The sequence below is a fragment of the Sander vitreus genome, chromosome 21 (genome assembly GCF_031162955.1).
Source record: "Sander vitreus isolate 19-12246 chromosome 21, sanVit1, whole genome shotgun sequence".
In the NCBI taxonomy this organism is placed as follows: Eukaryota; Metazoa; Chordata; class Actinopteri; order Perciformes; family Percidae; genus Sander; species Sander vitreus.
In genome coordinates this window covers 22,500,669-22,516,879 of record NC_135875.1, presented here as the reverse complement: position 1 = coordinate 22,516,879, position 16,211 = coordinate 22,500,669, and the positions used below count along the sequence as shown (strand labels likewise).

Sequence of the window (16,211 nt, the reverse complement as noted above, 5' to 3'; positions counted from 1 at the left end):
GTTCTCACTCCGAACTCGTAAAAGACGGACGCTTGGGCAGTGGCTCTCAGCGTCAGATATGATGCAAAAAGCACCCTTAGAACGCACCGGGCAGAGCAGCAGCTACGCGGCGCTTGAAGATGATGTAGTTTTAAGAGCGACAACAGTAGCGAGTAGCATTAAAGCCCGAAATTTCACGTAGAAAGGTAGGTTGGGGTGGTGGATGGGTCAAACAACCCAGGACTTTCACCCCGGAAAACGGGGTTTGTGTCCCGTGTGTCACGTTTCTTAAACCCAACTGTCACTTTTTTCAGCGTGTCACATTTCCTAAACCCAACTGTCCCATTGTTGTCCCGTGTGCCACGTAAACATACCTTTCATAAGCCCACCCACGATCTTTTCCTTAACCTAACTACATCAAAAGTGACGCCAATAGATTAGCGTTTAGATATGACGCTAAAGGAGACTTTTAGCATCAATAAAAATGCCAAAGGCACCTGACCAAGCGTCCGTATTTTACGAGATGGGAGTGAGAACGTGTTGGCAGCATCAGGCTTTGGCATCCTCAGGTTCCTAAATATCCTAGATAAGAATGTGCCCCAGTATTATTATTAACAGTATTATTTGTACTGTTTTAATGCATAGGCCCAAATTTTAGGAACTGACAGGATTACATTTCACTAAATTTGTATTTTATGATTTCACGTGATAAATAAATAAATTGATTGATTAATTGATTGGTTGACTAAATGATTGATGAAGACATCAGCCCCTTAATCCTCTTAATAAACCCCTAATCTGCCTTTTGGGATAAATGACACCAACATTGCTGCAGAGCCCTGACACATTGAGGATAGTTCCCCCCAGTTGACAGTCGCGCCAGGACTAGGGGGCCCTGACTCTTCCCGCAATAAATGTGCCCAGCGAGGGCCAACCAGCGCCGGGGATACACTTCCCTTTGAGAACATAGACTGTAAAAAGCTTGTCTCCACTTCCTCCCACTGTACAAAAGTAAAGCCAAAATAACCGATATACGGGCGCCGGCATCTTGTAATTTTGGAGCAAGATAGGTGTTCGAGCGGTGGAGCCCTGCCCTCGAAGTCCTGCCCATACACCCGCCAGACTAATCATGAGTCAATCACAGCTGTCAATAATTTTTATAGCATCAAATAACTAACAAAAACCAAACTTATCAGAAAACTTATGAACACATAAACAAACAACATGATAAGAACTACATAAAATAACTGAAACCATCTCTGGGAAAAATGTATTTGGCATGTACTCTGACTATTTAGTTTGGCCCATGTCACATCCGCTAACATGGATGCCATATTATTTATCCTGGAAAAAACAATAAGAGTTTAGCTGTTGATTACCGGACCATCAATTTTAGGTTAGCACATGTTTATGATGTTGTTATGTTTATGGTGTGTATGATGGCTTAAGGTGTGATTGCTCAGGTAACACATGTTCAGTATATCAAAAGTCTAGAGTAAAAGAGTTATTGTGTGTGTGTAGCCCTGTGATCTAGAGGTACGGTGTAACCAATCATAATACACAGCTACGCTGTGACGAACTGTAAGTGAGCAAGGTTGGTGTACTGCTCACATAACGGCGTTGTTGTGGAGTTAATAAACTACTCATACGTGTGAGATACAAATGAGCTGTATTGGCCAGCACAGTAGTTTATTTGACAACAGCTTCCCTTTAGAGCGCCCATCCTGACACCTGACTACTGATAATGGACATTACTGAGGATGAGCCAGACGTCAGCTGGCAGCCTTCCGCATGTCAGACACCAGGATCAAGAAACATTCTTGACTGTGCAGTGCAGGGTCACAACTAAAAGTGTCTCCTTGTTGAAGAAATTCTAGTAAGATAAAATGAAGCTGCCAGATCAGAGGACGTAAAGAGGCCGACGTTCAGCCTGACACCAATGAGTTCCTCAAAAGGATTACAGGAGCCTTCCACCATTTGTTCTCCCGTGATGGAGAAGAACCCATAATAATTGGTTTGTAAATTAATGTATTATTTTCAGAAAAAAAACTATTGTTTTATTAATACCTGTATTATTTACTTCAATTTCTTTTAAATAACTGAAATATAAACAACAAATTCTTCATGAATAACTGTATTGTTCTTTGCTAATTTGTTGAAAATACATTTACTTCAGGATCCATAAGTGCTGGGTTGTGACCCTAGACTGTATATAAAGATATTAGAGAATTATTCATACAGTCTAAAAAACACACAGTCCTAAAACCAATACACTTTTCTGTGCACTTCAGAAATCACATTTCTGAATCCTGCGCCTGTTATGTCTCCGTGGTTATTTATAGTTCAATAAACACAACTCAGCTGAATGTGAAGTGTGTGTTTGTGTGATTTGTACCTGCAGTAAATTCTTTCTAGGTGTAGCCAGCAGGTTGATAGCTGACGAGAGTGTATGTGTGTGCTCCAAGGCCAGTTCTCCCAGTCCAGCTGCGTGGGCCCAGTCCAGGAGCAAGTCAAGATTGGCCCGCATGCGTACACCTCTGGACCACTGGTAGAAACCTTGCTCAGCGCCTGTGTACACATCAGGAGAAAGCCATTTTTAAAATCGCTTCTTGGTTCATTTACTTGGGTTTCTCAACTTTTAGGACTATACAACCATACTTATTTTATTCTTTATGTCGTTTCTGAGAGGTGTTTGCATTCCCCATTATTCCCAACAATCTGAATACAGTGAAATCTGACATCTGCCTCGGTAATGTATAGGTATAGGTAAATAGTAAGTTAAGGTAAATTGGTAATGCAGATTTGACAGCTACACAGATACCCATAATTTCAATCCAAGCAAAAATTAAAGGATTAGTCTGCAATTATTCTATATTATTCTTGTTGTCAATGAATCCCATGAAAACATATTAACAATAATATTAACACTACAAACGTACAAAGTATTGTGTGTATCCAAAGCCAAAGTGTGTGTATGTACATAACCATGAACACAGGCAATATAGTTTATTATGAGGCAGTCCCACATACACTCTCTCTAGCGCACCAAATGAAATGTGTATTATTACATGGCTGAAAGTAGTCCCTAACATATGGTTAGATTATTTCCTCCTTTTTAAATAGTGTTTAATAAAAGCTACAGTTGTTTTAGGAAATGACTGAGCTTTTTTTCTTTTTTTTAAATGATACGGTTTTAAAGATTTATGTCTTCAGTAAGATCAAATTGGCCTTGGGGTTGAGTGAGTGAGTGAGCTTAAAAGTTTCTACCTTCCAGCGATTGTTAGCCTACAAACTCTTCTGTGTACCAAGTTATTATCCTCTATGTGGACACTTGTGCATTGGTACCTCTCTCCATGAGTGAGTTGAAGAGTGATGCGTTGATGAAGTAGAAGAGGTAGCCAATGAGCTGTGAGGAAATCTCTGGGTGTAGCTGACAGTCAGACAGTAGTCTCCAGGTCTCGGCCAGAACATCCACAAGATGCTGGATCTCACCAGGGACCTGCAGTCCACCTATTCCCAGGACCCGAGCACTCTTGCCAGTCACCTGCAGGTCAGGACTCCCCCTGAACGGGTTGCAATCCAGAAGGCCCGGCAGGACGGGGTAGAGGACCTGATAAGATAGAAGTAGTTGAATAAAGGGGACTGCGCAGCTCAGTATGAGAGTGACTCACTCATCTATGTGGAACCAGAGATTGTTGGCAATTCCTGTGGGTCAATTTGAGGTTGGAAAAGTTAACATTTTGTGGTGGATTTTCTGATCACTGGGATAAAATAAAACATGTAACCCTCCAACCCAAATTTCAGACCACCCACATTGCCTCGGCATGTCTGTCCCTCTGTGTTTCTCACACTACAACATAGATATAAGATTAGACAGAGAAATCAGCAGAAATAAGACAGACAGAGTTTGTAACATTTCCTCTATTTCAGCCAAAGGTCCTCACTGTTCTTGAGAGCGAGCCCAGACAACGATAGCTTTGTTTGGGCTAATTGTACACAGACATCCCCCTTCCCCCAAATCTTAATCTTACACCCACCAAGCTTCCGAGGCTAGTGCCGGCTGTAGATCCACATTCCTAAAACGCTGAATATGGCTCATGTGGGCTTGGCATGCCGCTGCAACAAGACTGCTGAGTGAAGAGTTCTGAAGGAATCCACCATAAGCAGATCATTTTACATTTACTGTAAGGCCAGAGCAGGCTGAACATGAACAGTAGAACATAACTGCCATGGCTCCCATCAAACATGAAAAACTGGAAAAGGGTGAACATTAAGCCAAATAATCTTGCAGTGTTTCTGGTTGGAAAATGTTGCTCAGCAGAGCCAAGCCAGAGGATATTCATTCATTATGGTATGACCACATGAACCCATGGCACGCATTATTCCAGAGTAGAATAAAAAGTGTGTATTCTGTGCTGTCTGCTTATTTGTGCATTCATTATGATGGACAAGTAAACACACAATCTGACCACACGCCTGTTAAAGTGTGTCTGTGTTCATCACATCATGTCTTCAGTTAGAATAGCTGCTCACCAATGGCGCCTTTTGTTTTCCATCCCACAGCAATTACCCTCACATTGGATGGGCGAGCATGAAACACCCCAAAATAAACAGATTTAAGAAAATGTTACTGCACAGCATAGTAGGGCTAGTGTCACTTTCTGTCTGCTTATGGAAGGTTAAAGAAAAGGTGAGCTAGAAAACAAAAGAAGATTAAGTTTAGTCTTTTCTTGTTTTCCTTGTTTACACCCTAGAACATTAAAATCTGCCATGCACAAACTAAACCCTGGGACAGCCACTGAAATGGGCACTGACATAAATCAATATGTCATCTGACTGCGCTAGTGAAGGGAAAGGCTACATGAGTAAATCATTAGGCCTTAGCCAGATTACTCCTCAATTTGACACTGGTGACTTCACTGCATTCCTCACACAATCTGGTCTGTCAGTCCAGGAAAGATGTGGATAGGAGCTTGCTGTGAAGTGACATGATGATGGATGACACAATATGTCTGGATTAACTGGCAAGACCAAGAAAAACAGAGACTGTTGTCCACCTTACACCAGCTAAATCTGAAAATGTGGTTTAGCTTAAAAAGCGTTTTGTAGAGATCATCCATACATAAATGACACACTGACTTCCTTCTCTTTTGGTCAGCAAGAAACTAAATTAAAAGAATTAAAAACAGACTTGAAGCGTAAATAAATGCTTCGCAAAAATGTGTACCCTTGTGGTCTAGACAAGTGGTAACAGCACTGTAGCAGCACTTTCTAGCTTAAAAAATCCCCAATAAAAGCTTAAACCAAAAACTACACAATCGAACATGTTCCAGCAGCAAAATCAGGGAGCAATGAACAACATCTGCAACCAAGAAAGATTATAGGTTTTCCTGACGTGCTCTGTAAATACTGCTACTGTAATTGTATGTCTCTGTCAGTGGTGGAAGAAGTATTCATATCCTTTACTTAAGTAAAAGTACTTATACGACACTGTTACAAGTAAAAGTCCTGCATTGAAAATGTTACTTAAGTAAAAGTATGCAAGTATTATCAGGAAAATGTACTTTAAGTATTCATCAAAACTGTTCTGTCAATCACCTAAATGTGTAATCATCTAATCATTTTAACTGTACTATCAGGCCTTTATATTGTTGTATAAACAAGATATAATATACGATTCAGGCCCAAACTCTTGTTTGATAACGGCCTGGTATAGAAACGGCACCGAACAGGACCGCATGGCTCTGCAAAGAGTGGTCAATTTGGCTGAACACACAATAGGTGGTGACCTAATCTGCCTAAAGGACACCAAGCGTTGTAAGAAAAAGCTAGGGGAATCGTTAATTATGCAAACTAGACCGTGTAGCAGCCTTTTCTCCCTGTTGAGGTTGGGAAGAATGAACCGGATACACCAGGCCACTAGGATCCTGAGTAAAATGAGGATACTGCCTAGGAATGTAACAGGATTACATTTCACTGGAATTGTCTTATATAATAAATTGATTGATTGATTGTCCTTAAATGAAAGCCACCCGATCCCATGTAAAATTCCTACAAATATGGAAAATTTCTATAATAATAATAATATAAAAAAAAAAAAAAAGACAAATCTTTCCTTTTCACCATAGTGGTTGAGTCAAATAAAAGTACGTGCAAAAATACTGCACTGTAAATGATATGAAATGCATTGAGAGTGTGCATCAACAGTGAATGCTTGCTGAAGTTACCACAGGTAATCTATTAATTATGTAATGAATCATATAAGGCCTTAAACAGATTCAAATTTTCCAGAAGACCCCCGAGTTGTACTTAATTTTCTTGAGGTTTAAGAACAACATAAGCCATAGAGATGCTTTGGAAGAAAATGGTGACTTCTTCTCCTAAGATATTCTTCTATGTGCTAATAAGCACATAAAGTCAATACTGTCCTCTGTTTTCCTCCTAATTATTTGATGATCTGGTAATACTCCAAAAATGGCCATTTCTGCACACGGTGTCAACACCATGTTTAAAGCATCAGCAAGGTGTTTGGAAATAGCTGTCCAGTACAACAAGTCCTCCAAACCATTCAACGATATAGTTTTTTTTATTCCTACCCTCTAGTCTCACATTGACAGACCTTCCTCCACAGCCCTGCAAAGGAGGGTCTGGCCAGTCCACACAGCATTCCGGGATGGGAGAAAAACATGCTCTGGTTTATTGGCATTTCTTTAAACCAATCACAATCATCATGGGCGGCACTAAGCACCGGACGGAGCCACGGTGCTGCTGCAAAATAGCCTCAGGAAGGAACTTGTTTTGGTGGAACGTGTGTATGGTCAAAAGTTGTTTTAGTCGTGCAACAGAAAACTAAGATTGGACAAATAGTCTAGCTAGCTGTCTCGGTTTACCCTTCTGAGAATCAGTTAACCATAGTCCTCATAAATCAACCGGAGTTTAAAATTCCAACACAAAGAAAGCGGAAGGTAAATAAGAGTGAAATCCGGCGGAATTTCTAGCGGCAATAGAGCAATCCCGAAAGTGGAATGACGTGGATATAGACCACCTACCCATCTAACACGACCATTAGGAACGTTTCATAAATTAGCGCCCCTAGCGGCGGCAGGAAATATGACCCACATATTTAAACCAGAGACCCTAACGGTCACAGTTTTAAACACGTCATTAATGTTGTGAAAAGTCATAGTTTGGTTCTGTTTAAACATCAAAACTTCACACGTGATGTGGAATGTGAGGTAGCTCTGTTTGTCTCGTTTGTTCTGTAGAGTAAAAAAACTACTTACCGTTTACTTCTATTTTCAAACGAGACACGAACCCCGGTCTCCTGCATGAAAAATGTCTAATTTCAGCCCAATTTCAGAACAATTTTGCGCTCTTATTATTCTTCACCTTATTTTCTGCTTTGCTCCCGTCATAATTACTGCGGCCACTAGAAGGCATCGCCATCATATATTTTGAAAAGTTTGGAGTTGGTAAAATAGATGCGATGGACAACCTTACATTGTATCAGATTGAGCCTGGAACAAGGGTCAACTGTCATTCACTCGAAAAAAGCGCACCATCCCAGTCATTGTCATCTATAACTTTGCCACGTTCGTCTTACCATTCCTCTTTTGATTTTGTCAAGAGAGTCAAGAAAGGCCACTGTCAAATGGGAGATTAAGGTGTAATGAAAGCTTGAATATGAGTTAATATTACGAGACATATTACCTTTTACCCAACTCATGTCTCTATGGGAGTAAACCTATGAACTCAAAAGTTGTCAGTACAGGGGAACTCAGACTGTAAAACTTTATGAACATACTGTATTATATGTCTGGATTATTTCTGAATTTACTGACAAACCACATCTGGAAGTCATTTGGTTCATCAGGCAGACTTGCTGAGAGAAATACTGTCTGGGGCAGGTAGTTAGACAACCACATCCTCCTGCACTGAGCAACAAATGTTCTGCTTTTTAGAGATACAATGTCATATCACTGACTTTCTTCCTGCATGGGAAACTGATATAGCCTAGAAGATGCATCAAAACTGCTGCAGCAGGCACAAAATATATCTGAATCCCAACTGGCTGGACTTGTGAGACCTTGGCATGGCTGCTGCTAACTGTCAGACCAGCGCTGTGTTATTGCTATTTCTGAAGTGGCTGATACTTGACATGGCTTCCTTTCACTTTGGGCTTTGCTGGTTTGGAGCATTCTGGTTATTGGAGGGTCTGTACAGGAGAGAATCTGAGCTCAGCTATCAGCTATGATTCCTAGTTCAGCTCTACTGACTGAGGAGGAGTAAAAAGGCCAATCTCCTTATCAGTATTTTTTTGGATGGTGTTTTTACCTACAATGACACAGCTCAACTGGGAAATTGCCAAAAGCATTCCTGGTACACTTCTATGTAATGGGCTTGGTGCTTCAGTGAAAACGTGCAAGAATGAATTGTCACTGACAGGGAAAAATTGGTAACAAAAAGAACAGTTTAGAGGACTTCATTGCAAAAGCGTACATCTACAATGTCTCAATTATTGAAATAAAATAAAAGCAGTATTATAATTATTATTATTTTTGGCCACTTGGGGGCAGTGAAACAACTTGTACATGCAATATCCATGCTAGTTGTTAGCAATCATTTCTCTAATTATACACTGTGCAGACATTAGTAACATTAGCATTCTTTTGGAGTTGTCCAACAAATCAAATTTAACTAATAAGTTCTCCGGTCTCCACCAACTTCTTTCGCTGCTAAATGCTCCACTATTTCCACCAGCTATCCACTAACTTTGTGTATCAGCTGCCATGCTGGGCAGGTAGTGTACAATGGGTTTATAAGGGATGTGAGGTATGCTTTGCTAAAAAAGAGCTGCCTGCTGCTGTGTCTGGGAAAGAGGGTGGTGAGAGCAGTGATACTGAATCAAACCAGTGATGTTGCTTAAGCGCTCTGTAGAGCTGAGGGGAGTTAAGTGACCTCTCACATTATACGCAATCATTTCATTCATTGTTACAAGTAATATGAAAAGATTGATTAGTGCAACTTTAAGATTTTGCCTTGTCTACATTTCTTTTCCTGGTTAATTGGTGTTTCAGTATTTTACATAGGCAACACATTTCTTTGTGTCTCTTCTTTGTCTCACTTTAGTGTCATGTGCTGAAAAATCATAAGCTGAATTGCAATGTAATGCTGTCTTGGCAGCACTTGGAGATCCCTGGCTTGATTCCTTCATCCTCTCCCAACACACACACACACACACACACACACACACACACACACACACACACACACACACACACACACACACACACACACACACTCGTGGTGTCCTGTCTCTCTCCCATGTCATAATGCACCCAGTGTGGTCTGGCAGTGTGGCTGGTTGGTCTAAACCAGCCAGCCTGACAGTAAGCTCTCAGAGTGGCTAACTGAGCTCTTTATTCTCAGCCCGTCTCTGATTATTTTCCTTTTCTTAAACGACACATCATAATCATCTGTGAGAGGAACAGATGCAGCCGCTACACAAGCCTGCTTTCACTATTCTCCTATGGCCAAGAAAAGTTCCTTATTGACGAAGCTGAGGTAGATGTTTTAGTTTCCCAGGCAAGACTCTAGAGCACTATTCAAGAACATACAGTACGGTACGTCAATATAAATTTTGTAAATGCTATAGCTGTGTGCTTGGTCATCCTCTCACCTTGGTGATGTAGTACACGCACTGCTGGAAGGCAAGCATAATGACCTCCTCCAGGACAGCCATTGTCTCCTCACTGGCTGAACGGACACAGGACAGACGTAGCTCCAACAGGGCTGAAATCACACACACAAACACACATATATCTATAAATGGTACAGGTATAGCTTCAGTGACATATTAAATGCATGTTTTTTTTAGTAAGGCAACTTTAAACCTTATGTCAGTGAGATAGAAAAATAAACTTTGGTTAAACTGTATTTTTTTACCCAGAAATATTCTAATGTGTCATCAGTTAGCTGTCCTTTTTTAGTGGTTAGGTGGTGGGATATGCAGATTACATTTTTCATATGGTCACATTGTATCAAATTTGGAGCTCAATAGATGACTGACCCAAGTTCTCCACCTCCTTGTTCTTGTCATCTTCCCTTCCTTCTTCTTCATCTTGCTGTCCCTGCTCTTTTCGGGTTCTCCACTCTAGAATCAGAGGCAGCTGGTATTGTATGAACTGCAGCAGCTCCAGACTGTTGGACATCCACACCACCAGGGAGCTCAGCCCTGAGATCACCCCATGCTGGCTGAGAGCCTGGAGGTCCTCTGGGCTTGAGCCTTCACCATTGAGACTGCATTACAGATAAAGAGGTCTGCAGTTTAGTCTGTGAACTGTAATGTAAGTTAAGTGATTACTGAAGAAAAACAGTAAGGTGCGCTTACACTTCAGGTTGAACTGCAGCTAGGTCTTTAGTGTGCTCCTGTATGACAACAAAAAAGATTTTGCAATGAGGGCATGAAAATATAATATTATAGTAACAACCTTCATTTATACAAACATGCAGATGGCAAGAAGGTAAGATCAAAGGTATAAATGCTAATTAAAAATCTAGTAGACCACATGGAGATCACATAGAGTTAAAAGAGGATCACTCATGTACATAGGAACCAGTCTATATAGTGAATTTTAAAAGGAGACATGGCAGCCTAACATCCTCATTGGCTTTAAAGACAATGGAGCACCTCTTGTTATAACTAGAACTTTGTAACAAAGAAAAAAAAAGGTTTTAAAACTACATTTTGACACAGGCCCCCTTCACAAGACAGGGCCTAAAAAAGGTAAAAATGTTGGCCTTCTGGTCACACAAAATATGTTGCAAACTATGTGGTTCTAGAAGCTTGGTGGCATCGTGGTTGCGTCCGTAATCGCATACTCTGCATTGCATATTTAATATGTATACTATCGTTCAACATACTTTTGTGTAAGTTAACAATAGTGTGTATCTTTTCGGGCGCACTAAGCTGTAATTTTCGACGTCACTATCTGAGAGCCTTGTTGCCTTGTTGCCGTTGGAGACATGTAACCATGGTAACCCCTGCCGACCTTAACTTTAGCGGAATCGCCAGATAATGCTTAAATTACTGAAAAAGGTAAATAACTGGACCAACAGTCGCAAAATCACAGGTTTAAATATGTAGAAATGTAAATTTGAGGATTATTGACTTTACAGAGTGTCCATTTAGTCTCACATTGCCAGACCTTCCTCCACAGCGCTGCGGAGGAGGGTCTGGCCAGTCCACACAGCATTCCGAGATGGGAGAAAAACGTGCTCTGGTTTATTGTCTTTAAACCAATCACAATCGTCATGGGCGGAGCCTCGGTGCCGCTGCAAAATAGCCAAGGGAAGGAACTTGTTTTTTTGTGGAACACGTGTACGTTCAAAGGTTGATTTAGTCATGCGAAAGAAAACTCAGATTGGACAGATAGTCTAGCTAGCTGTCTGAATTTACCCTGCAGAGATCTGAGGAGCAGTTAACCATAGTCCTCACAAATCGACGAACCAAATTAAAATTCCAACATGAAGAAAGTGGAAGATAACGCACATCCGGCCGAAAGAAGGACATCCGGCCGAAAGAAGGACATCCGGCGGAATTCCGGCGGCACCGGAGCAATCCCAGAAGTGGGACGTCGTGGATATAGACTTTGTCTGTTATGAGCGTTGTCGTTGCTACCGCATTGCATTGTGGGATACTTTTGCCTGTGTGGTGTCCAGTGTTCGCATACTGTAATATTTCACCGTAAATAGTATGCAATTCACATACTATTGGTTAGATAGTTTTCAGACATACAAAAAAATCTCACATACTGTTTTAGCCTACTAAATAGCATGTTAGTGTGGTATTTCGGACGCAACCACAGACTACTCTCAGGGCTAGCTGGTGAACTACAGTAGTTGGCAAGCTAACCTTGGACATGCTTGCGCTGTTTACTCCCCACGGGCATTTTGTTCTTGCTGGCTAACAGTCAGTAGATGACAGGACTTGCTAACTGTCAGTTATTGGCAAGGCTAACCCTAACTATCAAGGAATAAAGCCATCACAATAAGCAATTTTAAATGGCGGTGTGACCAGGCCTTTATGATTTTAGTTTGTATTGTGCTTTAGTGCTGTATATTCTCAAACCAAACAAATAATTAAAGCCAGCGTTCGTAATGTTAAAAAGCTAGCAAGATTTGAAGGTAGCATCTCCGCAGGGCTCTGTCTAACCCCTCCCCTCGCCAGAGATGTGATGGCGGTCCAGTGCAAAATGAATGGGACTCTATGGAGCTAGACGGCTAAATTTGTCTCTTTCGCCTGATTGTCATTGAGAAATCTCAGATTTGATTGTAGTTTTTGCAAGTTCAACATGGATAACAGGTCGAAAGTTGAATGAACGAGTACTTATGTCCTTTCGATTTCTTACAGGTTGAGTCGTTGTTGCCCATAACACGCTAGCTTTTTGCTAATGAATGATTTCGGCGTGGTCTTTAAAACATTAGCAAACCTCTTTCTAGCACGTGTATTAACAGGGGGAGTCTAACCTGTCAGCTGTGTTGTCGATGCTTTGAAAGAACAAAGGAAGCGACTCAGAGCTTGCCGTAAAGCAGTATCTCTGGCCGTATATGTGTATGACGTCATTGACATTTTAAAAGGCTTTTTAGAACAAAAAAGCCACTTTAAAAAAATGTAACACCCAGCAGTGTGTATTTTCTTAGCCTACTCTTTCGAATGCAACATTCAAATTTCTAGACAAAAAATGATATCCTGAGAAAAGTAGATTTTGAGGGGTATAGCTCCATAGAGTCCCATTCATTCTGCACTGGCCTGTGAGCGCCCCCTATATGGAACTCTGGTGGAACTGCAACCAGTTCAGAAGCAGGAAGTAACGAGAGAGTGGACCTTCTTCCCTTATTAGAAATTCTTTGGCCCTACTTAGAGTCAATGTTTTCATTTGTCGGAGTGAAAGCCAATTCATATAGATGAAGTGAAGTGCCTACTCTGCCTCCTGAAATATTGCGAAATAATGGCCTTCAAAAATTCACCGTCGAATTTGAAGAAACATATCAAAGTAAGTTACAAATATAATACACAAATGGCACACCAGCTTGAGCTATCAGTAAGCGCTAGCTAACTAGTTACCCGCGGTTTATGACATGCTGCGGTGTTCACTTACGTTAACGTTAACTAGCTGGCTATCAAAAAAGAAATGGTGTTTTTGACCCATCACTAATGTCAACTTTCTCATATTTTATGACATATACAGCCAAAGGAACTGTGAGTGTCTTTTAGGCTAAACATTTAAACATAAACTACATAACACAATACTTGTACTTTTACTTTCAGTACTTGAGTAGTACATTTTAAAATAAACTACTTGCAATACTTAAGTACAAAAAATGTTGAATACTTTAGTACTTCCACTTAAGTGTGGTGCTTAAAGAGCACTGCAACTTCTACTCAAGTCACTTTTTTGATAGAGCACTTGTACTTTTACTCAAGTCTGGGGCTCTAGTACTTTATACATGTCTGCCCCTAGCCCACAGTGCTCCCACAGACGAGCACTGAGCAGAGTTTCAGTCTTTCTTTTCTTTTCCTTTTTGGCAGGGCGGGCGGTTGCAAGTAACAGCAGCACTGGCAACTTTTGCTGGGTTTTCTCCACCATTCTTTAGTAGACTTGAAGTAACTCTAGCGGTGACGTCGCAAATTAAGCTCAGGCTCATACAAGGAGGACTTCATTGGTTCTTTCTAAGTGGACCGCGAGGCAGAGATTAGTTTTACAGGATTGACTACTTTGCTACAGATGACGGACCTTTTTCGCTTCTTTTTCAGAGCCCATACATTTGTTATTGCTGTCAGTGTCAAGACCATTTCAAACAATATATAAAAAAAGTGTATACTGAAAATGTACCAACCCTGCCTTTAAATAAAGACTACTGTAACAGATCTCCAAAATATATATATATATTTTTTTTCACAACTCACCCACATGGCGCTCTGAACTTCACTTGCAATAAGCAACAGCAGCCTGCGCAGGTCTGACGAATGAAGACATGTGGATGAATATTGAACACAAAGACACAGCAAAAATGCAGCAGTCAGTGGTGGTCTTTCTTTGCCGCTGGTCATTCCCATAGCAATTATTTCCTTGATAACACGATCCTCATCCTCACTGTCATACTCCAGAGTCAGGCTGTTGCACTCCGGTGATTTTAAAAAGGGAAGGCCTCTGTTTAAGGACTGTTTGCTGCTTGAGATCTGGAGGTCAGTGGAGTTTGTGATGCAGCTGTTGCAGAGGATAATTTCTCCAGGATGGCTTGTTGTAGTGGCTGAAGTGGTGTGGCCCAGCATCCAGGGGACAGCAGTAATGCTGGGCTCAGGAGCTGCACTGTTTACTTCCTTAATTTCCAAGAAAAAAAAGAATCATGAAGCATTAACTACATTTAAGTTTGTTATTTCTCACTTATGGAGTTGGGGAAACGTAGATCTTACCAAAAACATACAGTGGCTACTTTGCAAAATATGCACGCATACAATCTGCCCTCACCTTCCTGTCTCTTCTGCATCTCACTCTTACCATGTGTGTCAAAGCAAAGGGATCCTTGAAAAGGAACAGGTAACGCTGTCCCAGCCCAATGACATCACCAGGGTTAAGCTGCACTTCTTTTCTCAGCACTTCACCATTCCTCGTGATCATGGCGTTCTGATAAGGACACAGCATGGTGGGGCTGCCAACGCCATGGCGATGGAAATAGCAGTGTCTCGGAAGGATGTCAGTGGCAAAGAGAAGGATGTCAGGCTTTGACCCGTCTTCATGATTACTTTGACAACCAAATACAACGTTTGGCCCAGAAAGTAGGTAGATGACAAAGTCCTGAGTGCAGAGAGAAATGACAAGTTACCACACAATCTGCAACAATTGAGTGGATATTCTCCATTCTGCTAACATTCTGCTGCTATTACTGCTTTTATTACCATAGTTATTGGTTTGTTTTATTTTAACAATACACAGAGCCTTGTGAAATGTCATTGTATCTGAGCAGGACCTGAAATTAACACAAGCAATTGACGGGTGAAACTTCAATCTACCTGCCACGTTGGCGGGTTGCCAATTAGAATTGACTGATTCATAGTTGTTTTTTGCCACGGTTTTTCTTTTTCATTTTAACCAACTCCACCATTTCCTTGTATTCAAGCTAAAAGATTTGGTGCACATTACTGGGGTGAAGAGGCCAGCTAAAACAAGCAACCGACAAAAATTTGAGGACCATTCAAAGAAAAGTAAAGAAAACGTACCAACTGAACAGTTGGCGAAAACGGCAAGCAGCACTTAAATGTGTATTCTTAACAAGTTCAAGAACGATGCTCGTGCATTACCTGTATTTCACCTTTATGAGGCAAATAAATTGGCTGGTAAAAAGCCTGTGTGGCTAGTGGATTTTAAAATCCACCTGCCCTAGTGGCTGGTAACCAAAAAAGTTAACTTCAGGCCCTGTACCTGAATATAATGATAATAAAGATCATTAATTCATCTGATTTTGTCTCCAACTCATTGTGTCTATTTATTCATTCATCCATTCTTTTCTTCTTTATTTGTTCATACATTACATTATATTACATTACATGTCATTTAGCTGACACTTTTATCCAAAGCGACTTACAATTGCTATATATGTCAGAGGTCACACGCCTCTGGAGCAACTAGGGGTTAAGTGTCTTGCTCAGGGACACATTGGTTGATGTATCACAGTGGGAATCGAATCTGGGTCTCCCACACCAAAGGCATGGGTCATATCCACTGCGCCATCACCACCCTTTATATTATTATTATACTAACTAGCCATCTCACTTCTCTTCTGTTTCTCTTCTATTCCAAATGAACTGTGGTAAAAAGTAACTAAGTACTAAAAAAACTACTGTTCTTAAACTTGGATTGAATACATTTTTGTCACTTGTGGGCAGCGCAATAAGCTGTAAACACAGAGTGTCTACTATAGTTGATACAGCTACTATTTAGCAAACACAGAGCAACATTAGCATTCATTTGGAGTCATGTTTCTGGCCACCTGACAAATCTAAGTCCAATATTCACTCTCTTTTCAGCTCTGCTCTGTTAGTATTACTTCCACCACAGCAGTCTCTCTCAATGAAAGCAGTCTGATCATGTGGAGGTATTAGAATTATAGTCTTGATCTAAGCCTGATTAGACAAACAATCTTTTATTAATCACATTGAGTGGCAAGCACAA

At 40.8% G+C, this 16,211-nt stretch overlaps 1 protein-coding gene across 1 annotated transcript in view; it reads right to left on the bottom strand.

Moving 5' to 3' along the window:
• radil2b (Ras association and DIL domains 2b) overlaps nt 1–16,211 on the bottom strand; it is a 36,372-nt gene that overhangs the window by 6,501 nt on the left and 13,660 nt on the right. Inside the window, exons 6-12 of the mRNA XM_078279183.1 lie at nt 14,541–14,837; nt 13,949–14,362; nt 10,370–10,407; nt 10,049–10,278; nt 9,659–9,771; nt 3,325–3,589; nt 2,375–2,547 (exon numbers count right to left, since the gene is read on the bottom strand). Coding sequence (XP_078135309.1) covers nt 2,375–2,547; nt 3,325–3,589; nt 9,659–9,771; nt 10,049–10,278; nt 10,370–10,407; nt 13,949–14,362; nt 14,541–14,837 — 1,530 coding nt within the window. The remainder of the gene's footprint in view (nt 1–2,374; nt 2,548–3,324; nt 3,590–9,658; nt 9,772–10,048; nt 10,279–10,369; nt 10,408–13,948; nt 14,363–14,540; nt 14,838–16,211) is intronic.